The sequence below is a fragment of the Hypanus sabinus genome, chromosome 7 (genome assembly GCF_030144855.1).
Source record: "Hypanus sabinus isolate sHypSab1 chromosome 7, sHypSab1.hap1, whole genome shotgun sequence".
In the NCBI taxonomy this organism is placed as follows: Eukaryota; Metazoa; Chordata; class Chondrichthyes; order Myliobatiformes; family Dasyatidae; genus Hypanus; species Hypanus sabinus.
In genome coordinates, this window is record NC_082712.1 from 73474341 (window position 1) to 73501183 (window position 26843).

The 26843-nt window shown below is 39.9% G+C and overlaps 1 protein-coding gene across 2 annotated transcripts in view; it reads left to right on the forward strand.

Moving 5' to 3' along the window:
- LOC132396872 (stabilizer of axonemal microtubules 2-like) overlaps positions 1 to 26843 on the forward strand; it is an 81999-nt gene that overhangs the window by 36265 nt on the left and 18891 nt on the right. Inside the window, exon 2 of one of the 2 annotated variants that reach the window (XM_059974889.1) lies at positions 25948 to 26127. In XM_059974889.1, the coding sequence (XP_059830872.1) occupies positions 25948 to 26127 (180 nt within the window). Of the gene's footprint in view, positions 1 to 25947; positions 26128 to 26843 lie in introns of those variants that run through there. The other variant, XM_059974890.1, reaches the window with a different exon arrangement.

Consider the following 26843-nt stretch of genomic DNA (forward strand, 5'->3'; position numbering starts at 1 on the left):
GAATAAGATATGAATAGGGTCATAAATGATATTCCCTAAATCATGCTGAGTATATTTACATAAACGATCCAGTTTAAGACAGTATGTGTGGGGCATGATCATCGCATGTTTATGTCTCCCTCGAGAATAATGACTCATATGCATAATGCCAACACCACCATTGATGGATTGTTTAACAGAGAGGGTGCATATTTATTTCTGGGGTGCAGAAATGCCTAGTATTGGTGAATATTTTGAACTGTGCAGTATATATTGACATACCCAACATCTGGAGGCATCAAAAGCATCAGCAAATTCACGTGATAGTTGCAAGTATACAGTATGAGTCATCTCAACTGGCACATTATGAATAGGGACAATTGGCAAAAATATAACCAGAATTAATATTAGAATAAACTTCATGATGTTCAGTAGCTGTTGACTGCTTGAAGTCTTCTGACTGGTTAGTGATCTACCCATTGTAGCTTACTTGCGGTGGCTGGCATGTGTCCATTTATTTTTATCATCTACCTTCACCACTGAATTGGTAATTAACTCTTGATGAGGACCTTCCCATCCAGCTCCCAGTGGTTCCTTATGTAGTTTCTTAATCAGGACTAACTCTCCAGGAATCCTTCTGTTGGATCTCTCGAAGCAGGAGAAGCAACTTCACACAATAGTTAACTAAACTTTCTGCCATAATGTGCATAACAATCTCTCTGAGATTGAGAGCTCCCGGCAATGATATAGGATGTCCTGTTACCGCCTCAGTTGGGCTTAGTTTAGTTTTCTTGTTTGGGGTTTCTCTGATGCTACATAAGACCTTGGGAAGAGCTGTAGGCCTTCCTCGTGATACTTCATAAAGAAGGCGTACTAAGTCAATCATTGTTTGATGGTTCTGTACATTCATTCAACTTGTTCTGATGGCTCTGGGTGATGTGCACAATGAAAAGACCATTCAATGTTCATCAGTTGACGTAATTTACTGACAAATGCTCCCAGTGAAATGTGTTCCTTGATCAGAGTCATGACAATCCTTACCTAGGAATATAGCCCTTGATCAGAGATTTTGCTATGTTTGTGGCAGTGGCTTTCTTTGCTGGAATAGCTTCGACCTATCTGGAAAGCTTGTCCACTATTGCTAGTATGTCTGAGTAACCTTACGACTCTGGTAAGGAAATGTAGTCCACTTGTAAATGTAAAAATGGACCAGATGGGGCAGAAGCACTTCATTGTGGTAGCTTTTCTGCTGCTTCGGGATTCGTTTTCTGGCATGTCATGCATCTTTAAAATGTTTGCGGAGCTTGTCCCCTGAACGTTGTAATCCACCATCACTGGGAGAACTTGTTGATTATCTATCACACTCCAATGTGTCCTAGAGAGTGTATTTGCTGTGTCAGATAAGAAAGCAATGTAGTCAGGGCTACCAGTCTATGGCTATTGCCATATCTCCACACTCCATCACTGCTTAACTTCCCACCATTCTCCATCTGGAGCCACATTTCCTGCGGAGAGCGTTGAACTTGCATCTGTCAAATATCCAGTATGTTCACCTGTGATAGTCATCTTTGTTGACACAATTCCAGTTGTCAGGTTCACTGTAGATGTTCTCAGTGCTTCATTTACTTCTTTTGCCTCTTCTGTGCTGCCTTTTTTGCAAATTCATCCACGAATACATTCCAGTAGCGTTCTATTATAGTCAGTTCAGGGTAATTTTTAGATTTTAATACAACAATTTATGATGGCTGTTGAATGACATCCATAAGTTCTTGTACACATTGGCCATTTTTGATTGGGGTTCCAACAGCTGTAAGAAACCCTCTTTGTCTCCATTAGTTTCCAAAATTCTGAACAACTCCAGAAGTATATTGACAATCAGCATGGGTATTTTCTGATATTCCTGATGCCAGCACTTCAGTTCCAGAACAACCAATCGAATTCCTGTCTCAATCATTGTGGAGCCATCAGTGACCAGAATCAGATCTTTATCAGAACAATAGCCAACAGGCCACCATCTATCTAAATGTTCTTAAGTTAAAACTGCTATCATGTGCTTCTCGTTGACATATAGGTTGAAAGGTCTACCTGTATCAGGGATTTTTAATGCAGGTGCATAACATAATGCTGCCATTAAAGTTTAAATTGCTTTCAGTTCTTTTAAGAGTCACAGGGTCATCTGAGTATTTCTCATCCCTCAGTAGGTTGTTGAGTGATTGAGCAATTGTAAATGGTTCTGCTTTTCAATGCGTTGATTAACATAAGACATGCAGGATCTTAAGTCCTGCATGTCTTCACTCCCTTGGTCTTTATTGGAGCAGCTGTGGCATAGCTGTTAATCTTATTATTTCATCATAATGTAGCAGCTTGCGTGATGCTATTACAGCTCTGGGTGTTTCAGCGCTTGAAATTCAATTCTGGCACTGTTCTGTACTGAGTGTCTGTACATCCTCCACCTGGAATGTGTGGGTTTTCAATGGGTCCTGTGGTTTCCACCCACACTCCAAAACCATACTAGGTAGGTTAATTGGTGACTGAAAGTTGTCTCGTGATTGGAATGGGTTAATCAGGTTTCTTGGGATTGCGGGGTGGTGCGGCTCGAAGGTCCCGAAGTGCCTACTCTGAAATAAATCACTGTCATCTCCATTCAAGCCGCTGGAGGCCACTGCAGAATCCATGTCACGTCCATTTTGTAATATGTCAGAGTCCAAATGGTGGCACTGTATAGGGAGACTGATGTGAGCTGTAATTCCTCGGGCAGAGCTTCAGAAGTAGGTGAAGTAGGTGCAGAGCTTCAGAAGTGGGTGGAGCACCAGCATCGCTAGTGACACCAGCAGTATCACTTGAAGCATCATTAGCAGGACTGCCATTGTTTCTAAGTCTCGAGCAATGCACTTCAATTGAATTACTCTGTTTTTTCACTCGTTCAGTTAATGCAAATATTTGCTTTTCAGACTTTTTACTGTCTTTATCATGCTATTTTTGTAGTTTTTCGTAAGTTTCACATTTCTTTCGATTAGTAAAAGAGTTTACCTGTCCTGTTAACTCTTTCAATTGGTTACACGTTTAATCAAACTGACTACATATACTTATCTCTAAATCAGTAGCAGCCATCTTTCACAATATCATCTAGAAGCCATGTTTCATTAGGTGCAACATCCGCGGTATATTTCATCTTGACATTTTCAACAATTTTATTAAACTTAAATGTTTCAAAAGTTAAGAACTTAAAGGTAAGATCTCAAACCCTCAGATATCTTTTCAGAATCAGGTTTATTATCACCGGCACGTGACGTAAAATTTGTTAACTTAGCTGCAGCAGTTCAATGCAATACATAATCTAGCAGAGAGAGAGAGAGAAAAAAAATAATAATAAATAAACTAATAAATCTTTTCCCATATAACTGGAGATTCTGTAGTTGGTTTCATGACTTTGGCCATTGTTTTCATTCAATCGTAATTTGTATATAACATTTTACTATTTTTTATCATGATATTGGAATATTAATAGTTTGCAGCCTAAATTTTAATATGTTGTCCTGCAACCTGAATTTATACCTTTTTACTCCATGCTCTGCTATATTTAAGTTTTCTCATGCACACCACTGGCTCACTCAAACTTATTATCTTTTTATCTGTGCTCTGCTGCTTGTACAAATTAAAATTTTTGACACTCAGAAATGTATATAATCCACACGCTCCCAGTTTTGTATGTAGCTCTTATTTTACAGATCTGTTTTTAAAATAACAACATAGCATTTCCTCACTGTCAACTCCCGTCCAATGATAGAGAAGCCAGAAATAGTTTTTTCTCAGACAATTTAGAACATAAATTCCCCTAGCAAGGAGAGGCTGATGCTAGGGCAAAATTGCAATCAACAGGATGCGTTGCAACATAAATGGCAGACAAAATCAAAAAGGGTGAATACTGATCTAGAAACATAGAAAACCTACAGCAAAATACAGGCCCTTTGACCCACAAAATTGTGCTGAACATGTCCCTAACTTTGAAATTACTAGGGTTACCCATAGCCCTCTATTTTTCTAAGCTCCATGTTCCTATCCAAAAGTCTCTTAAAAGACCCTATGGTATCTGCCTCCACCACTGTTGCCGGCAGCCCATTCCACGCACTCACCACTCTCTGCATAAATAAACTTACCCCTGACATCTCCTCTGTACCTACTCCCAAGCACCTTAAATCTGTACCCTCTTGTGGCAGCCATTTCAGCCCTGGGGAAAAAGCCTCTGACTATCCACATGATCACTACCTCTCATCATCTTATACACCTCTATCAGATCACCTCTCATCATCCATTACTCCAAGGAGAAAAGGCCGAGTTCACTCAACCTGTTTTCATAAGGCATCATCCTTGTAATTCTCCTCTGCACCCTTCTGAGGGTGTTATATTTGAATGCGCACAGTATACGGAATAAGGTCGATGAGCTTGTAGCATGGTTACAGATTGCTAAGTATGAGTTGATGAGAGAGATTAAGGTAAAAGAACCCTTAGGGAAAATGATCATAATATAATTGAATTGACCTGAAATTTGAGAAGAAGAAGCTAAAATGTTGCAGTGTGGTATTACAGTGGAGTAAAGGGAATTAAAGAGGCATGAGAGAGAAGTTGACCAGAATTGATTGGTAAAGAACACCAGCAGAGATGACAGCAGAGCAGCAATGTCTGGAATTTCTGGAAGCAATCGGAAGGCACAGGATAATTACATCCTAAAGAGGAAGAAGTATTCTAATGGAAAGATGACACACCAATGGCTAACAAGGAAAGTCAAAGCCAGTATATAAACCAAAGAGATGGCATACAATAGAGCAAAAATTAGTGGAGAATTAGAGGATTGGGAAGCTTTTAAATACGGGCAGAAGACAATTAAAGAAGGTAAGAATGGAATACAAAAGTGAGCTAAATAATAATATTAAAGAGAAAAGCAAAAGTTTCTTCAGATACATAAAATGTAAAATATAGTAATATAATAAATGGAAATATAGTAACAAGAGACAAGGAAATGGTGGAACAAATGAATAAGTATTTTGTATCAGTCTTCACTGTGGATGACACCAACAGTATGGTGGAAGTTCCAGCTGTCAGGGGTTATGAAGTGTGTGAAGTTACCATTACTAGGGAGAAGGTTCTTGGGAAACTGAAAGATCTGAAGGTAGCTAAGTCACCTGGACCAGAAAGAGGTGGCTGAGGAGATTGTGGAGGCATATGTAATGATCTTTCAAGAATCACTAGGTTCTGGAATGGTTCCAGAAGACTGGACAATTGCAAATGTCACTCCACTCTTCAAGAAGGGAGAGAGACAGAAGAATGGAAATAGTAGTCCAGTTTGTCTGATTTCAGTGGTTGAGAAGATGTTGGGGTTGAATGAAAAGGATGTGATTTTGGGGTACTTGGAGGCACATGTCAGCATAGTTTCCTCAAGGGAAAACCTTGCCTGACAAACCTGTTGGGAGTTCATGAAGAAGTAACAAGCAGGATAGTTAAGGGAGAATCAGCTAATGTTGTGTACTTGGATTTTCAGAAGGCCTTTGACACATGACGCTGCTTAACAAGCTATGAACCCATGATGTTACAGGAAAGATACCAGCATGGATAAAGCCGTGGCTGGCTGGCAGGAGGCAAAGAGTGGGAGTAGAGAGAGCCTATTCGGGTTGCTTGCTGGTGCTTAATGATGTTCCAAATGATTCTTTTTACATTATATGTCAATGGTTTGGATGATGGAATTGATTACTTTGTTGCGAAGTTTGCAGATGATGTGATATAGATAGTTTTGAGGAGTAGAGAGACTACAGAAGGACTTGGACAGATTAGAAGAATGGGCAAAGAAGTGTCAGATGGAGCACAGTATCGTGAAGTGTATGGTCATGCACTTTGGTAGAAGAAGTGAAAGGGTTGAGTATTTTCTAAGTGGAGAGAAAATATCAAAATCTGAGGCACAAAGGGTTCTTGGGTGTCCTTGTGCAGGATCCCCTAAAGGTTAATTTGCAGGTTGAGTCGGTGGTGAGGAAGGCAAATGTAATGTTAGCATTCATTTCAAGAGGGCTTGAGTATAAAAGCAAAGATGTAGTGTTGAAGCTTTATAAAGCACTGGTGAGACCCAGTTTAGAGAATTGTGTACAGTTTTGGAACCCTTATCTTAGAAAGAATGAGCTGAAACTGGAGACGGTTCAAAGCAGGTTCACGAAAATGTTTCCAGGATTAACGATGGCTCTGTGCCTGTATTCACTGGAACTTAGAAGAACAAGGAGTGACCTAGTTGAAACCTATCAAATGGTGAAAGGCCTTGATAGAGTGGATGTGAAGAGGATGTTCCCTATGGTGGGAGTGTCTATGATCAGAGAACATAGAGGGGAATCCTTTTAGAACAGAGAGGAAAAGAAATTTCTTTAGCCAGAGAGTGGTGAATCTGTAGAATTCATTGCCACGGGCAGCTGTGAAGGCCACATCTTCATGTATATTTAAGGCAGAGGTTGATAGATTCTTAATTGGTCTGGGCATGAAGGGATGTGGAGAGAAGGCAGGCGATTGGGACTGAGAGGAAAAATGGAACAGCCATAATGAAATGGCAGAGCAGACTTGACCGGCCAAATGGCCTAATTTTTCTCCTATACCTTGTGGTCTATTAAAGAGGCAGTTCTTACCACTTTTGTGCGCAAAAAATTCCACTTTCTCTGGGTGATCCCCCCGAGTTCTGAAACTTAATCATCCTGCCAGCTACAGCACTTGTTGGATTCTGATGTTTTGATCCAAGGTGCTTTTAGGAGTCAGGAAAGAGGCACAAAACATGTTGCTTCATGATCATTTTATTAAGAGTTGATAGAACAAAAAGAAATAGGATTAAAACAGTGATATGCAGTAGGTGTACTAGTTGAGGGAGAGCCAGAGAGAGAGAGAGGGATGCAAAGAATCAGAATGGTGCCTAACATATAATAGCTATTTTTATACCACAGAGATAAGGGAAAAAATCAATTAATATCTGTAGATAAGAGACAACAAATTAGAAAGTGCTTATTCAAATAATGCAGTACCAGGTTAACCAATGAGAAACCAATTATTTACTTAATGTACAACAAGGAAACTTCCAGAGCTTTCCAGAATTATACTTTGTATAGCCACGAGAGGTAAATTAAACTTGCATAAAATACAAGCAGATAATCAAGTGTTAAACTGCAATGAAAATAACAAAAAGTCTAATCTAAGAATTAAACAATCAGTTCCAACCCTATTAATAATTGAAGTGGACACCTTCATTTATTATCACAGTTACCCATAGGTCAGATCATCATCAGGTTTGAGGAGCTTTACTATCCTTTCAATCTATATCATTTATTGCATACCACCAATATTTTATATAAGGCTCTTTTCAACATGTCAGTTAAAATTCAATTAGAGCAAGTTTTATTATTGCTTTATGAATTCAAATGGGTATGAGCCTCAGTTTTCTTTGTCAAACAGCTAGCTCATGATGGGATGTAATAGGCCAGGAATTGTGATTACTATTTGGCAGGATTCCCAGTGTAATTTATTGCCGGAGTGTGTTAAGAGTTTGCTCCTGAAGTTATGGTAATGCCGCACTACATCCACTCGCACACTAATGTTGCCCTGTGCTTGGAGAAATAAAGGGCCTCATTTTGGAATTTAAAACATAACTTCTATTGAAGTTCTTTTGTAACTATTGATATAGGTTATAACAACCTGTATAAATTCTCAATGGTCACATCAACTAGCACAAAGGCATGTGGAGTCATGGAGCACTACAGCACAGAAGCAGGCTCTTCAGACCATCTTGTCCGTGCCAAATTGTTTTTCGGCCTAGTCCCTTCGACCCACACCTGGACCATAGCCCTCCAACTGCTCCCATCCATTTACTTATACAAACATCTCTTAAGTGTTGGAAACGAGCCAGCATCCACCACCTCTGCTGGTAGCTCGTTCCAGACTCCCAACATCCTCTAAGTGAAGAAGGTCTCCCTTAGGTTCCCCTTTAATATTCCACCATTCACCCTTAACTTTTGACCTCTAATTCTAGTCTCACCCAATCTCAGTGGAAAAAACTTGCTTGCATTTACCCTGTCTATACCCCTTTTATTTTATATATCTCAGTCAAATCTCCTCTCATTCTCCTACACTCCAAAGAATAAAGTCCTTACCTATTCAACCTTTCCCCTCAAGTCCTCAACATCCTTGCAAATCTTCTCTGCAGTCTTTCAATCTTACTGATTTCTTTCCTATTGGCAGGTGACCAGAATTGTACACAGTACCCAAATTAGGCCTCACCAATGTCTTATACAACTTCAACATAGCACCAATGTTTTATACAACTTTAAAAATGATAGAGACACTATGATATTGATTTAGGTCAATGTGTCAAAATATCTCTTTATGACCCCATCTACTTGTGACACCACTTTCAGGGAATTATAGATCTACCTTCCCAGATCCTTCTGTTCTACCACATCTCTCAGTGTCCTACTGTTCATGTGTACCTACTACCCTGATTTGTACTCTGAAAGTTCACTGCCTCACACTTGTTTGTATTTAAATCCAGCGGTCATTTCTTGCCCATTGTTGCAGGTGGTGAAGATCCTGCTTTGATGGCCTTCCTTGCTGTCCACTCTGTCCCGTATCTTGGTATCATGCACAAAATTTCTGATCCGGTTCACCACATATTATCCAAATCATTAGTATGGATAACAAACAAGAACGGACCCATCACTGACCTCTGTGGCACACCACTAATCACAGGTCACCAGTCAGAGAGGCAGCCATCTATGGTCACCCTTTGGCTTGTTCTGCTAAGCCAATGCTGAATCAAAATTACTACTTCATTCTGAATGCCAAGCGACTGAACCTTCTAGACCTGCCACCCATGCAGGACTTTATCAAAGGCTTTTCCTTCATCTATTTTCCTGGTAACTTCCTCAAAAATCTCTGGATATTGGATAGACATGACCCACAATGCACAAAGCCACGTTGACTATCCCTAATCAAGCCCTGTCAGTCCAAATATTTATATATCCGATTCCTTAGAATGCCTTGCTATAATTTAACCACTACTGACGTCAGGCTCGCTGGCCTGTAATTTCCCAGCTTATCCTTAAAGTCATTCTTGAACAACAAAACAATAGCTATCCTCCAGTCCTTTGGCACCTCACCCTTTGTTAAGGACCTTTCAAATATATCTACCAGGGCCCCTGCAATTTCTGCGCTAACCTCCCTCAAGGTCCAAGGGCCCTGGGGATTTACTCACCCTAATTTGGCAGAAGACAGCAAGCACCTCCTGCTCTGCAATCCCAATAGAGTCCATGACCTCATTACTTTTTTGTCTCAGTTCTGTGGACTCTGTGTGCATCTCCTGAGTAAATACAAATGCAAAAAATGAATTTAATATCTCGAGCATCTCTTTCAGCTCCATGCATAGATAACCATGCTGATCTTCAAGAGGGACAATTTTGTCTTTTGCTATCCTTTTACTCTTAATATACAATATCTGTAGAAAGTCTTGGCATATTTCCTTCACCTTGTCTGCCAGAGAAACCTCATGTCTTCTTATAGCCCTCCTGATTTCGCTCTTAACTGTTCTCCTGCAGTTTTTTACACTCCTGAAGAGCCTCATTTGTTCATTACTGCCTATTGACTTTCATTGATACAGTTGTATTTCTTTGCTGTGGATGTCTGCAAGAATATGAATCTCAGTTTTGTATATGGTGACATACTTTAATGATAAATTTATTTTGTACTTTTTTACTTTGTGTTGTATCTGGTGCTCCCTGTGTGCTCTCCTCTACATTGGTGAGACTCAACATAGTTTGGGGGACTGCTTTGTCAAACACCTTTGCTCCATCTGCAGCAGGGAAGATTTCCCGGTGGCCAACCATTTTAATTCTAATCCCCCTCCTCATGCTGACATCTCAGTCCGCCGCATCTTCTGCTGTCACAGTGAGGCCGCTCTCGGGCTGGTGGAGCAACACCTCATATTCCATCTGGGTAGCCTCCAACATGAAGGCATGAGCATTGATTTCTCTAAAACACCAATTTTCCCCTTTCCCCCTTGTCTCTTTTTCCATTCTTCATTCTGGCTCTCCTTTCATCCTTTCTCTTCTCCACACCTGCCTATCACCTCCCTCTGGCGCCCCTCCTCCTTTCCTTACTCCCATAGTCCAATCTCCTATCAGACTCCTCCTTCAGTCCTCTACCTTTTCCACCAATCAACTCAGTTTCCTACTTCATCTCCCCTCACTCATTCACCCACCTTCTCCCTCGCCTCACTTCACCTGCGAACTTGTACTCCTTCCCCTCCTCCCACTTTTTTTTTCTGGCTTCTTTCCAGTCCTGATGAAGGGTCAGAGCGTGAAATGAAAACTGTTTATTCCTCTCCATAGGTGCTGCCTGAGCTGCTGATTCCTCTGGCATTCTGTGAGTGATACTTTGGATTTCCAGCATCTGCAGAATCCTTGTATTTGGGACCTCTATACATTGATTAAAGAAACCTTCCTGGACAAATTTGACAAATCATTTCTTTTACAGTATGTGAGTCCCAATCAATATGTGGAAAGTTAAAATCACCTACTATCAGAAGCTTGTTTTTCTTGCAACTTTCTATGATCTCTACAGATTTGCTCCTCTAAATCCTGCTGCCTATGGGGGGATCCATTAACACTCATAAAACTAGGCACATGTTCATCCAAGCTAAATCAAAAATAGAAATGCAGGGTATACCCTAGAGGGGCTATCAGCAAGAGTAAAGAGAGAAACAGGGTCAGCAACTCTGACTTGCTGAAGTAGTTCCAGCCCTCTGTTTTTATTTCAGATCTCCAGCATCTGTAGCTTTAAAAACATTTCTAATTAATCTCAACTGGCTTTGTCGAGTGGATTGGTTTTATAAGAATACTTCCATATCTAATATGACAATTGAGGAACTCAGAAACCACTGCATGTCTTGTTTCCACCAGATTCTTTAGAAAAACATAATCTCAACAACTGAGAAGGTCATGGAGAGCAGATACAGAAGGACACCACCAACTGCAAATTACTCTGCAGGCCTTCCTAACTTGGAAATGGATCACTGTTCCTTTATCATCCCTTTCTAAGAACCATGTGAGAACACCTTTTGCAGGGAGACAGCAATGTTTCCATGCAGTGGCTTTCCACCGTCTTCTCTAGGACAGTTTTAGGAAAGGACATTAAATGCCTGTCATATCCGCAAAGCCCCCATTCCAAACAATGAAAAAGTAAATAAAACAATTTTGTTTTGCTTCTATCAGAGAGGACGTTGGCAAGAATGGGGAGTGAAGTGTTTTTTCACAATTTTGTTCAGTCTTGTTTCGAAGTATTCCCAATCCTAGGTGAGGTAATGGAATGTTGAGCAGAAAAGGCAAAGTTTCAAGTTAACTTTGAGTGTTTTTAATAATCCATGATCTGACTGAACATTTCTATTAAGATCTTTATCCTATGTACTGTCTGCAAAATATTGCCTCTTTCTGACACCATTTTCTTCAATGGAACCAAAAATCTAATCAGAAGAATTTGGCAGACAGCGTGACAGTTCTTGTTGGTGGGTCAGAAGGGCAAGGAGTTAGCAGCTTCAAGTTCCTGGGGTTTAGCATCTTTGAAGACCTATCATTGATGAAAAGGTGATCTCAGAACCACTAATAGCGCCAGTGCTTCTTCGCAGCTGAAGGAGATTTGTGATGTCACCAAATACTACAGATGCAGTTGAAAGTGTCCTGAATGGTTGCATCTGGCTTTGTGTGCTGATTCTAATGTATATAATCAGAAGAGATTGAAGTGAGTATTGAATACAGCCCCATCCATCATGGGAACATCCCTCCACACTATTGAAATCACCTACATGAGGCAGTGGCTTAAGAAGGCAACATTATCATCAAGGATTCCCACCACCTGTTGCCCATACCCTCTGATTGCTGCTACAGTTATGCAGAAGCTTCAGTATCCTGAAGTTCCCACCACCAAATTTAGGAACAGCCATCAGGTTCTTGAACTGACATATACAAGCCTAATCCTACCTCAGCAATGGAACATATGGTCTTTTTGCATAACCGTGGGCTTCTTTTGAACAGACTTTTTTCTTTACTGTTGTGTATAATTTATGCATAATTTATGTAGAGTTTATATTCTGAATATTGTCTGAATCCATAAACAAGTTTTTCATTCTATCTATATCTTGCCATACTTTGCATAAGACAGTAAATGTGACTTGACCTGACTTAATCCACTCAGTTTCCTGGCCAAATCTGGAGCAACAGGCTATTTGTTGCAGGAATTCAGTGACCTAAGCAGCATCTGCTGGGGGTGGCGGAAAGGAATTGTCGATGCTTCTGGTCCTGTTGCAGGGTTTTGACCTTAACTGCCAACAGTTCTAATCACAACCCCCACAAATGTTCCTCCAAAAGATTGTTTGTGGTCTATAGCAGTATCTTCCAGACTAGCATTGCATCTTGGAGCAGTGCGGCACAGTTTAGATCCTTCATCCTATGGTGTTGTGTTGATCCTTCAACCTACTCCAAGATCGATCTAACCCTTCCCTCCACATAGCCCTCCAATTTCTTTCATCCACGTGCCCATCTAAGAGCCTCTTAAATGACCCTAATGTACCTGCCTCTGCCACCACCCTCAGCAACGGGTTCCCACCAGCTAACACACTCTGTAAAAAAAATCTATCTCTTGACATCTCATCTATACTCTCCAACAAGCATTTTAGTTATGCCCCGTTGTATTAATCATTTCTGCCCTGGGAAAAATGTCTCTGGCTGTCTACTGTATCTATGCTTCTTATTATCTTGTACACCTCTATTGTCACCTCCCATCCTCCTTTGCCCCAAAGAGAAAAGCTCTAGATCACTCAACCTACTCTGTCTAATCTTGATGAAGGGTTTCGGCCTGAAACGTCATCACTACCTCCTTCCATAGATGCTGTCTGGCCCACTGAGTCCTGCCAGCATTTTGTGTTTTTATTTATTTCCAGCATCTGCAGATTCACTCGTGTTGTCATCGTCCTGGCAAATCTCCTCAGCAGTCTCTCTAAAGCTTCCACTTCCTTCCCATAATGAGGCACTGAAATTGAACACAATACTAAGGTTGTGGTCTAACCAGATTTTTATAATGATGCAATGTTACCTTGCAGCTTTTGAACTCAAACCTCTGACTGAAGGCCAACACACCATGTGTCTTAACCACCTGCTCAACTTGCACTGCAAATTTGAGGAATCTGTTGGCATGAACCCCAAGATCCCTTTGTTCTTTCATAGTGCTAAGAATGCTGCATTAAGCCTATATTCTGCCTTCCAAAGTGAATCACTTCACACTTCACTGGATTGAACTCCATCTACCACTTCTCAGCCCAGTTCTGCATCCAATCCATTTACTGTTGTAATGCATGATAACCGTCTACACTATTCACACGCCACCAATCTTCGTGTCACCTGCAAACTTACTAACACACCCTTCCAATTCTTCATCCAAGTCATTTATCAAAAGTCACAAAGAGCAGGGGTCTCAGAACAGATCCCTGTGGAACACCACTGTTCACTGAACTCTAGGCAGAATACACTCCACCCACTATGCCTTCTGCATGCAAGCCAGTTCTGAATCTACACAGCCATGTTCTCCTGGCTCTTATACATCCTGAATTTCTGAATGAGCTTACCTTACGGAACCTTGGCAAATCGCTTACTAAAATCCATATACACCACATTCACTGCTCTTCCTTCATCAATATATTTTGTCACCTCGCAATAATAACTAAATCAGGCTCAAGAGGCAAAATCTGCCTCTCACAAAGGAATAATATTTGCCACCTTCCAATCTTCTGATACAACTCTTGTGGCTAGTGAAGACACAATGATGATCAACAAAGTAGCAGCATTCTCTTCTCTCACTTCACGTAGTAATCTGTGGTATATCCCATATGGCCCCAAGGACTGTTGTTTTTCCAAAGTTGCAAAACATTATCTTTCGTAATGTTCCAACATATCAGCCTTTTCTGTGTTGACCTTACGTTTGTCAAGGTCCTTCTCACTGGTGACTACTGAAGCAAAGTACTCATTAAGGACATCCACTACATCTTCCGCCTCTGGGCATATGTTTCCTCTTTTATCCTTGATTTGTCCTATCCTTACTCTAGTCATACTCCTGTTCTTTAAGCATGTATAGAATCTGTTTGAGTTTTCTTAATCCTCCTCTCCAAGTCCTTCTCATGTCCCCTTCTAGCTCTCCTAAGTCAATTTTCATGCTCCTCCCTGACTATCTTGTAACTCTCAAGAGCTCTTTCCAGTTCTTGTTTCCTAAGCTTTAAATGTGGTTCTTTCTTCCTCTTGACTCGATATTACACATCTCTTGTTACCTATCCTTCCATCCTTTCCCTCCCTCAATGGGACAAACCTATCCAGAACCCCTTGCAAGTGCTATCTAAATAACCTCCACATTTCTGCTTTGCATTTCCCTGAATCTGTCCATTCCCAATTTACGTTCTCAAGTTGTGCCCTGATAACATCATAATTTTCTCTTCTTTCCTGTTATATGCTTACCCATACCTTCTGCTCCGATCCCTGTCCAAGGCCATTCTCAAGGTCAGGGAGATGTGGTCACTGTCTCAAATGCTCACCCATTGAATTTTGAAATGGGCAAGAGGCATTAATGTCTTTGCCATAACTGACATAGTAATTGCAGGCCACATGGTTGTATATGAGGGCATTCAGATGAATATCACAATACGCTGCCAGTTTTGGGCTTGCAGGTGGGGAAGAAAAGGGTTGAATGGGAAAAGCCAAAAGAAAATAATTTCATCTTTCCCCTATTCACCCATCCCTCCCACCTTCTACAATTTAATCTGCTTGCCTTCTTAATTTTTCCTTTCGAATGAAGTGTCCCAATGGCCTAATGGTCCAAAACTCATGATGCCAAACATCGTCTCTCTTTCTGTCCCCTTGCTGCTGCCAACTCAGGTGATCACTTTCAGCACTATTCTGCTTTTTGATTTCGATTTTCAGCTTCTGCAGTTTTTTCTCTAATAGAAATTATACTTTTGTCTGCAGATCTTCCCCAAAAAAGGATGTAAACTTCCATTGCAAAGTTTGATGTGTATTCATATTTGACTCCAAGCAAGGCCATTTTGATTGGCAGTTTGGGGCACAGGGTTTTAATTAGAATGCTGGTGCTTTCGTCATTCACTTGGATTAAAGTACAGTATATCTTAGGGGCAAGAGTAGCGAAAGGTTACTGCTGATACTAAGCTGCTGGCTTCTAAAAAATGGAATCTCAGCTGGGAACAGGGAAAATGTACTTGTAATAATGTATGTTGCCCCTTAAAATGAAACCACTAAATTGAAATTCCAAATCCCAGCTCCAGGGCATGAGGTTTCAATCTGGTAGCTCTCAATTTAATTGCTTTTGATTGATATCCAGCTGGGAATTTCCTCATAATTCCCTGTCTGAACTCTTTCATGCTATTTTAAATAATTATCCTATTTGTCTGTCACCTCTGTGGTCACTAACCTTCACAATCACATTTCTTCATTACATTAAAATTCTCACTTTGTTTAGTTTTGTACCTCTCCATTTCTATAATCCCTTTTTAGCTCCATAACCCCCTAACCTATCTGCACTCAACCTTTAAGCCTCTGCCCATTCCTGAATTTGCTTGTCTTACCAGTAAATGGTTTTGGAAGAAAACACGAAAATGCCCTCAACTCTGCAATTTCATCGTTTAATCTTCTGTCTCTTTGCCCCCCCATCGCCCAAAGCACAAGTGAAAGCTTTTTGATGACTGTCTCATATGCCTTGATGTGCAAATTCAATCAAATGCACTTCTATAATGAATGTGAAATAATGTGCTTTTGTATATAGTTAGTGCAAGTCATTGAGCAGGGAAAGTAATGTAATGAATGTGATCTACAGTTGTAAGGTTCATTGTCGTTTGCTTGCACAATGCCTTTGCAATTTCTTACAGCTGTTAGAAATTCTAGTGCAATCTTTACAGTCAACTCTTAAGAGGGCATGCCACAATGTAAGTTCAAAGAACATTTATTATCAGAGTGTGTATACATTATATAACCTTGAGATTCATCTCCTTACGGGCAGCTACAAAGCAAAGAAACCCAAGAGAACCCATAAAAAAGACTGTCAAATGCCCAATGTGTTTGAGAAAAAAAAATGGTGCAAACAATAAAAAGAAAATAGCATTCTGAATGAAAGTGAGTCCATAAACACAAAGCCCAGAGCAGGCCACAGCCTCAGCCTCAGTTCGGTGCAGAGCCAGTTATACGTCACGGTGCCCACAGGTATGAAGCCCAGAGCCACGAAGCAGGCTTCAGGCCTAGAATCAGCTCAGCACAGTGATGAGTAAACATCACAATACCTTTACCACTATAAGGGGTGTTTCTTCTAAGTGAATGACTACTGAAGTAACAGGAGGGGGTGAGAGAGTGCTCATGGCAATTAGACCCTAAGACCATAAGACATTAGAGCAGAACAAGGCCATTCCACCCATCAAGTCTGTTCCACTATTCCATGGTGGCTCTCACCCTCTCAACCCTATTCTCCTGCCTGCTCCCCGTAACCTTTGACACCCTTACTAATAAAGAGCCTATCAACTTCTGCTTTAAATCTATCCAGTGACTTATTCATACACAGCTATCTGTGGCAGTGAATTCCACAGATTCGCCAGCCTCTGGCTAAAGCAAATCCTCACCTCTGTTCGAAAGGGATGCCCTCTTATTCTGAGGTCTTATTTAGACCTTTCAATATTTGATAGATTTCATAGAGCTTGCTCCCTCTTTATGCTAATCTCCAGTGATTACAGGTCCAGAGCCTTCAAACACTCACACATTTACCTTTTCATTCCTGGAATCATTCTCATGAACCTCCTCTGGACCCTCTCCAATACCTTTCTTAGATAAGGAGCCCAAAACAATAATTCCATTTCCATTTTTCAATTTTTTTTAATTGACTTTTAAAAAGAATAGATACAAATAGGGAAGTTATATCAAATACATAATGCAATAAATGTACAGAAAACGAAAGGGATGTATACTGTCAAAGTCATGTAAATGTAATATTGGGCTATTGTGTATAAACAAAGAAGCACAACTCCTCTTGGCAATTCATATAAAAAAAGAGACCGGAAATTTTTTATAAAGAGAAAAAAAAACCCACTAAACTAACCTAAAACAAAGAAAAAGGGACTGGGCAGTCCATTTGAGGATAAAATTATAAAAGAAAAAAGAAAACATCCTTCTGGTCAGCTCTGAAACTTCACGGGGAAAGAGAAAAAAAAGAAAAAAAAGTTTTTACCTCAAAAAAGATAGAGAAAAAATATAAATCATATGAAAATATTGAATAATAGGTCTCCAGGTTTGCTCAAATTTAAAAGATGTATCAAATGGTTGACTTCTAATTTTCTCCAAGCTTAAACAGGACATAATGGAGGAGAGCCAATGAAAAACAGTAGGTGGATTAGAATCTTTCCAGTATAACAAAATAGCTCTCCAAGCGCAATAATTCCAAGTGCAGTCTTGCCAATGCCTTATAAAGTCTCAGCGTTACCCCCTTGCTTTTATATTCTAGACCTCTCAAAATGAATGCTAACGTCGCATTTGCTTTCCTTACCACTGACTCAACCTGCAAGTTAACCTTCAGTGAATCCTGCACGAGGACTCCCAAGTCCCTTTGCACCTCCGATTTCTGAATTTTCTCCCCTTTTAGAAAATAGTCAAGTTCAAGATTGTCATTTAAGCAGATATGAATATTCCTGAATACAGCCAATCAAGACAGCATTCCTACAGGGCCAAGGTGCTAAGACACGTTACCGGCAGTTATACACGGTAAGTACTCATATTATGAGTTCTGAGGCCCCTCCCCCACCCCATGATGCTACCACTTGATGCATATAAGTCAACAAACCCACAATGAAAATCAGAAAAAGTACAACGCAGATTATGGCTCTCTGTATATATGTATATAGACCAGACCTCCAAGCCCATTGATGTCACCTGTTAGCTGGCCCCTGATGCTCACTAGGTGATGTCATGGCTTTCTGAGGCCTAGTCTTTGTCCTGACCCTGATTCCCACTCGACAAACCCATGGGTTTGAGGCTCAGTGCTCACCTATACAAACCACAAGCAGACTGATATATATGTATATAGTCCAGATTCATCAATCCGTTTTAAATCTTCAGCCACCTCAACTGCACTATGTACCCCTGGCAAAGCTCAGGCACCTCACCTCCATCCATGCCTTTATTAATTCACCAAAGTACATGACCACACGCTTACCCACATTATAGTCCAGTCTCCTCATCTGTCTCAGTCCTTCTGCAGTCTCCCTGCTTCCTCAACACAGCTGGTCTCTCCATCTATCTTGGTATCATCCGCAAACTTGGCCACAAAGCCTGACGAGGGAGACACAGACAAGTGTTTCATTGTGTACGACTTTCCATGGTCACAGCCGGGTGCTACTGTGTCCTTTTCAGGTCTGACCTTGTTGAAAATATTTGCATTGCTTTAGTACTTGTTTGGGATTGTTATCTTTTAACTAAGCAATTCACATGATTTTTTGATGAAACCATTAAATGATTTATGGTTTAATTACTCTGTGAAGCTGGAGATATGATTGTGAAATTTGACATTAGATCTACTGCCAACTGGATAATTCTTCTCTATGCTTTGCTTAATATTTCGATATTACAAATCTCAAGTTGGGTGAATGAGTGAGGCCTCCGTGGGTCAGGGTCGACCATGGCTACTGCATCCTAGCTGTCTACATATGGGCAGTATGATATGGAGAGCAAGCTGTTGCCCATGTAGCAAGCTCCCTCTCTCCATGCATCTCGTGATGATGGATTCCCTCTCCTGGATGAACTGCCAACCATGGCTGACAAGCTCCATCTGCCTTTGCCCCTTCTCCTGTCTGGAGAAACAGTTCCTCTGGGCTTAGTGGCTAAGCCACACGTGAAAGCCAGGAGTTGAACTTGGTTGTCAGAGGCTACTTGAGGCACACACCATTGGGAACATTTAATAGGTGGTCAGAGCTTGTCCCCATTAACACCCCTGGCTGTAACTACCTTAAGGAATTACAAGGTGGTTTGGACCTGCACAATGAACAGTAGGGCACTAAGGAGTGCTACATAAGAGGGATCTGGGAATACATATCCATAATTGCTTGAAGGTGGTGTAACAGGTAGTTGGGGTCATAAAGAGAGCTTTCGGAACTTTGGCTTTATAAATCAGAGTATTGAGTACAGGATTTTGGGTGTTATGTTGAAATTGTATAAAATGTTGGCGAGGCTTAATTTGGAGTACATTGTGTAGTTCTGGTTAACCTTCTACAGGAAAGATATCAATAAGCTTGAAAGAATACAAGGAAAATTTACAAGGCTGTTGCCACTTCTTGAGGACTTGAGTTATAGGGAATGTTTGAATAGGTCAGGACTTTATTTCCTGGATTATCAGAGAAGGATGGAGAGTTGATGGAAATGTACAGAATTATGAGGGCACGTAAATGTAAGCAGGCTTTTTCCACTGAGTTTGGGTGACACTAGAAGTCATAATTCAAGAGTGAAAGGTGAAATATTTAAGGGACACCTGAGGGGGAACTTCCGGTGGTGAGACCCTGAATCAATCTGCCAGTGGAAGTGTTGGATGAAGGCTCGATTTCAGTATTGAAACAGAAATCTGGACAAGTACATGGTTGGGAGGAATATGTGGTGCTATGATCTTGGTGCAGCTCAATGGGACTAGCTGGAATAATAGTTCTCCACGGTCAAGATGGGTTAGAGGGCCCGTTTCTGTGCTGTTGTGCTTTATGCCTCCATGGAATGATTTGGGGACTTATTATCTGGGATTATTTACTATGATTATGTTTACGATATTTTGTAGTTATGATAGAAGTTCTTCAATTCGTTAGTTTCTTCAGTGAACTTTGTTTGACATCTAATGTATTCCAGTTAAAATTGTTCTTTGTTCAAGGCAGTACAAAAAAAATCCCTGCAAAACCCTTCATGTTATTACACGTGTTTTACAAATTTTTGAGGAAACTTTATATTAATAATGTGCCTTAATTAAATTCCAGAAGATAGTCTATAAACTGTACTGTTTTCTTCATATTTTCATGATGATCATTGAATATCAAAGTATCAGTGGCTCGACTGAAGAACAGCTGATGATGTAACTTTGTGTTTTGTGTCCATGTCCTAACTATGTCACTGTAGGGTGGCCATCCAGCTCAGGGTTAAATTAGGGAGTTTATTTGCAGTTTATAGGATAGGATTGTGGATTTTAATTTTGTGCCCAGTGTTACTTATGATGTGTTTTGTGATCCACACAAGAATATATTAGTAGTAGGCAACCGTCGATCCCAGGGGATCATGTATTTGTTTCCCTGGTGGACTATGTCCTCTCCAGGGTGCAAGCCTAGGTGGGAAGATTTGAAGAACCAACTGTTACCCATGTAGAGGGTTCCCCTTCTCCATGTCACTGATGTAGTCCGAAGGAAGGCAAGCGCCGATACAGCTTGGCTCCAGTGTCATTGCAGAGGTTGCCAGAGTGAAGTTGTAAACAACATCAAACAGCCTTAGAGATCCCGGCTCCGGATTTCTTCCTCGGGGTTTACTCCCGAAGCCTTTCCTATGGGTGGGTATGGCCACAAGACAGGAGAGGTTTAAAATCAGAGTTTTCCTTCTCCTAGGCCGGCTGCTGTCCAAGGCTGACGAGCCCCATCTGCCCGAATATATTAAATAAATAAATATAAATATATGTGTAGAACATGAGAAATATTAATAGAGTAATTCTAAAGAATATTACAGACCTGTTACAAAGATGATGTCTATTTTAGTTGGTATTTTGATTTGACCTATTGACCATTACTGAGCTATTGGATTGTAACTGCTGATTATTAAAGACTCTCTACAGCTTGTTATTCAAATATCATATCAAATAAGTTTCCTGATTTCACTAAGTTGAGTGGAAAAGTTAATGGTGCAGAGGACGTCGAGAGTCTGCAGAGAGATATAAATAGCAGGGATCTAGCGAGTGGAGTACAATGTGAGACCATCCACTTTGAAAGGAGTTAAAAACAGATCAGATTACTATTTAAATGATGAAAGATTGCAGCTGTTGTACAGAGGGACTTGGAAATACCTGTGCATGAATTGCAAAAGGCTGGTTTGCAGATATTCAAGAAGGCAAATGCTGTTAGATTTTGAAACCCCAAAACATTAAATTAATTGAAATGAAAACAAGGAGCTGGGACAGAGTTGTAAGTACTTGGTTTCTTACTTTACGTAAGGCTTGCCCATATCACATGGTAGCATCATGACATATGCAATTCATATATGTTTACATATAACTTGTACCAATTATTTAAATAAACAAGATTGCTATATCAAACAATATATCTACAATATTACTCAAATATTACTGAAATAATAAGTACGCAAGACTCCTCCTCCCTGCTTAGCTAGAAAGTTCAATTCATTACAGAATGCATCTCAATTATATACACAATATACCATATAGTACAACTACTATACAGACAAACAGAGTACAGTCAATTTTCAAATTGCCCATTCAGGCCTAAAGATTTAATTGCTGTGGAGGCTTTCTTCCTTCTGTGAGTTAATGTCTTTCCTGACAAGGGAGATCACTCTGCTTGGCAGGTGAGACTTGCAGCTGTGAAGCAGTCTCAGATTTTGGGGCCTCCTGTGTGGTGGTTGTAGGTGAGACTGCAGGAAGTGGTTCAGACAACAGTAGGCACCTTTCTTTTTCTTCTAGTTTGTACAACTTGATCTTGGGAAGGTGCATTTAGTTCACTGGAGTATTTACTTGTTAATCCCTGCATTGCTCCCTATACAATTTGATCTCTCCTCATGGTTTCCTTACCCACAACAGCATCTGATAATTCCTGTCCATTGACTCCTTTCTTTTTGGCCTTCCATTTATCCAGCAGGGCTTCAGCCTTTGCATTTACTTTTACCAGCAGCCTTTGTCGCTCACTTGAAGTTCATACAATAACCTCTATGCATGCAGAATAGATTTTGGTTCTTCATACTCACAAAAGCTGAATGCTTGCAACTTTCCTGAAGCTCCTTGAACTCTCTTCCAGCTTAGAACCAAGCTACATTTCAAAATACAAAAACTATTTGTAGTTGGACCACTGCTTTCATTACTTTCATGATTCCTCAGAGCAGAATGGTCCTTCCTTGGTACAATATGCTTTCCAACCAGAGGCACAGAGGCTGACACCAACATCTGTTTGCTCTCTGTTGGCCAGTGATTCATGATGTACAGCATGGAGACAGATGTGGCATTATCCAGTAACTTTCTTAATTTGCTTTCAGTTGACTATTGCAGCTGATGTGGCATGCAAATGGTGGATGGATCTCCAATCAAGTTGTAGTTGTCTCAACCAATCACATTCCAAAACACTCTTGTTTTTACCACGTACAAGCCCAATGTGGCTTGTTGGTTGTTGAATTTCACTGTTACGAATTCCCACAGGAATGATCTTTTCTCTACTCTGAACATCTGCAGGCTTCAGTTTAATATCTTTTAAATGCTGTTGTGGAATAACTGAAATGTGTTTAATTCCATTTTAATTAATTTTCCATTCACTTCCATATTCCTTGTCTATTGTTAGTTTTCGCATTATAAATTTTAAGGCTACTCAGTCCTGAGTCACTCTCTTCATCATCTTCAGATTTTTCATCAGCATCATGCAGATTATTGCTTTTCTAAAACTGCAACTTGACTTTTTATCTTTTTCTCTTCTCTGCACATTCCATTTATTTTTGTATGCCTGACATGCTCCTTGTTTAGGTCCTATTGCATTTTCTGCAAGTTTACCTTTAAACCTGTATTGGTCTGGTGTATGTGATCCCTTACCACAACAAAAATACAATTTGTTTGGCCTTGCTAGTTTCTGTTTAGATGTTACAATTTTCTTCATGCTCACATTCCTTCTTGACTGCAACTCAAATGTGTCTCTGCTGTTTCCATTGATACAGCTATTTCAACTGTTTGTTTAAATGTAAATTGTACTTCAGTTAGGAGCCGTTTTTGAATGCTTTATTGTAAGACTGAACAAACTAACCAACCTCTCAGTGCACATTAAGCCCATCATCGACAATGCTGGGATAATTTCTTCAGCTCAGCCACATAAGCTGAAATGAACGCCCCCCCCCCCCCTTTTGATTTCGCTTATGGAACCTAAAGTGTTCTGCAATCAACAATAGTTTTGGTTCAAAGTGTTCTTGCATTACATTCGCAATATCAGCAAAACTCATTTCAGCTGGTTTAGTTAGAGCAGTTAAATTTCTAAGCAAACTGTATGCCCTTAAATCCAATACACTCAGCAAAACTGTTACTTATTTCTCATTCACTATTCCATTTGCTTTAAGATACTGCTCAACTAGCTGAATAGACATATTCCAGGATGTGCTGTGTAATCAAATGCTTCAATTTTTCTGATGTAGCCAACTATTTCTGCTCTTTTTTATGATTATTATCACCTGGTACACAGTGTTTATGAATCTGTGAATTCTTCTATTTTCTGCTTTATTCTTTTAAACGCCACCATTTCTCTCTCTTTCTTCCAAAGAGACACACCCTGCACTGCTTTTTTTTTTAACTCAAATGTCTTGCTGTGCATGTTTTAAACTTGAGTGTCTTACAGCAATTCCACAGGTAAGTAGTCATCTTGTGTTTGTTTTTAAAAGTACCTCATCACCATTGTTCTATCTTGTAACTCCAAATCATTACATGAATTGAAATGAAAACAAAGAGCCAGGAGAGAAACTTGTGTACTTGTTTCTTAACTTTAAGCGATTCATGCCCAATTCATAACTTGTAATGAATTATTTAACAAACAAGAATGTTTAATGAAACAATATATTTGCAATATTTCACAAATAGTACTGAAATACTCACAATACTCTCTGGAATTCAGAAGAATAAGAAGGATCTTTTAGAATCATAAAATTATGAAAGTCAGAGGTAGGAAAATTGTTCCCACTGGTAAGTGAGACAAGAACTAGGGACATAGCTTCAAGATTTGGGGGAATAGATTTAGGACAGAAGTGAGGAGAAATTGTTTTTCCCGGAGAGTATTAAATGCTGAATTTCTGCTTCGTTAAAAATATTTAAAACACAGTTAGAAATCTGTTGCACAGCAGGGGAATTAAGGGTTATAGTGAAAAGGCAAGGAGGTGGAGCTGAGACCATGGCCTGATCTCAGCTATGCTCTTGTTGAATGGCGGAACAAGTTTTACGGGTCAGATGTCTGACTCCTGCTCTTATTTCTCTGTTCTTAAATGAGAAAATATTCCTGTCATCTGTCAAAAGTATCCATACACTTAGCAATGATTCTTGTGTTAGGTATTCTATTTCAGAATCAGAATCAGGTTTAGTATCACCGGCATATGTCGTGAAATTTATTAACTTTGTGGCAACAGTTCAATGATAATAGAGAGAAAGAGAACTGTGAATTACTATATAGATATATGAAAGTTAAATGGACAATGGAAATAAGATAAGACAATGTGTGTGAATTTTGGTTAAAACATTTTGGTTAAAACATTTTTGATTAAGTAGATTAAATATTCCTTTTACTTTATTTCTGTATATCTTTGATGTGAGCCTAACTAGCAATATTAGATTGATGAGTGTAAAATTGAATGTTTAGTATGTTTCGATATTAAGTAGATCAAGTTTTTTGTTTTATATATAAAAACATAGTCACAAAATAATCTATTCAGGGTAAAGGTTCCTCGTTTACGAATTGATATGAACTATTCCTAAAAATACATTTGAACAGTTAACATTTCCACAATCAATCAAATTGGATTTGTGGAGTTACATTTAATGAGTATTAAATTGCTATAAATTCCTTTTATCATACAAGAAATGAGAATTATCATTGCTATTTTACTTCCCCTCCAGGAATTGGGATTCATTTTTATTTAGAAGAGGACATGAAGGCACGTTGACGTTAACTGGACATTCAGCTGCCATGTTCACTAACTGATAAACTTGTGAAGTGGGATCAGGGACAAGCCCCCAGCTCTTTTCACTCTCCTTCTCTCTTTCTCCCAAACTCATTCTCTCTTATATTCTTCTTCATCACTGCTCTTTCACACAGAGTAATTGCAATTTAGAACTTCAGTGGTCAATTTAGTATCAGAGAGTGTATACAGTATATAACCTGAAATTCTTATCCTTTACAGACATCCATGAATCAGAAAAAAACCAAAAGAATAAATGACAGAAACCGTTAGAACCCCAAAAGCCCCCTCCCACTCTCATGCACAAGCCGCAGCAAAAGCATCAACTCTTCCCCACTTGCTCCATCATCCACCGTGCACGCAATAGCAAAGCGTCCAGAGACCATCAAAATCTACTGTTCATCCCAACACTTCAGCACCTCATTCAGGCTGTCCCTCTCTAGTGAGAGAGAGAGAGAGAAATGTCATTCATACACCAGTGAGAGGGGAGACCAACAGCTCACTGTTTCGATGTTACAATCTCTCGCGTTGCTTGTCCGAGTTCCCAAGCTCGAGGACCAACTGCAAATGGCAATTTAAGTCCGTTGTTCATTTTGAATTTGAATGTAATAGAATTTTATTAACTCCTTGAGAGTTTTGATTAAGGCTCATCAATCTGAGACATTGAATCTATTTCTTTCGCATCAGCTGCTGCCGGATCTGCTGAATCTTCTCAGCATTCTTTGTTTCGGAAACTGCTGCAAAATTTAGCATTGCATTATAGATCAGCCACTATGCGGTCGAGGCTGAATTCCTTTCCTTTGCCCACATTTCTCTGTCTAGCTTGGAAGAATAGTGAATACTTTTGCAATTCAAGGAGCAGTGGAGATTATTAAGCTGAAAAAGTAGTGACTTACTGTGAATTACTTTTGACTTAAGTTTGAACATTGTCTCGTCACAGGCGCCATCGCTGTCCGCACCTTCCCACTGCAATCTACGAAAAGATTAGCAAACCATGCTTAATTACTGAGTATGTGGAGAAATTTGCTCCATATGGAATCATTCAGCCGAGGGAATCCTACAGACCACGAGAAGGCTATCAGCGGCACCCAGGCAAGATGGAATCCATGACCACGTTCAGGTAGTATCTACTCCAGATGAGGGTTCATAAATCCTCATTACAATGTGCAGTACGAGAAGGGGGGAATTAAGTACACTTTCAGTTTTAACTATTTTTGATCTTATCCTATAAATCAGTGGTATATGAAGTAATGGAAATCAAACATTTATAATTTACTTCTGGAATTTATGACATGCAATTTAAATGGAAGTTTGAATATTATTGACCAAACTTGTTACTGTTTTGCAGCATCAATATATTTGTGAATACCAAACACATTACTGCTCTTCATTTTAGTTCCCTTTCTATTAGGCAATGAGGCAGAACAAAATCTGAATGGTTAGCATATATGTATATACTGGCTGTATTTAGAAACTACAGATGCTGGAATATGGAGCAAAGAAGCAAACTGACAGAGGAACCCAGTGGATTGAGTAGCATCTGTGGTCTCAGAGGAATGGTTGAGACTCGGTTGACCTATAACCCAATAATATGACATTGAATTTTTGAACTTCAGGTGACCAACATCTGCTGTTTTCCTTTCCCAGCCCTAGTGCTCCACCTAGGTGCTCTCTCCCTTTGTTTACCTTTCCCAGTTCCCATTCCTGTTTTCCTCGCCATGTGGTTTAATCTGCCCATCATTCCTCCTCTCTCAGGTTTCCTTCCACAATCCACCTGATTATTTTCCTTAACTGTCATCCACCAATCTCTGTCTCAAAACACCCCCAGTTGCCCAT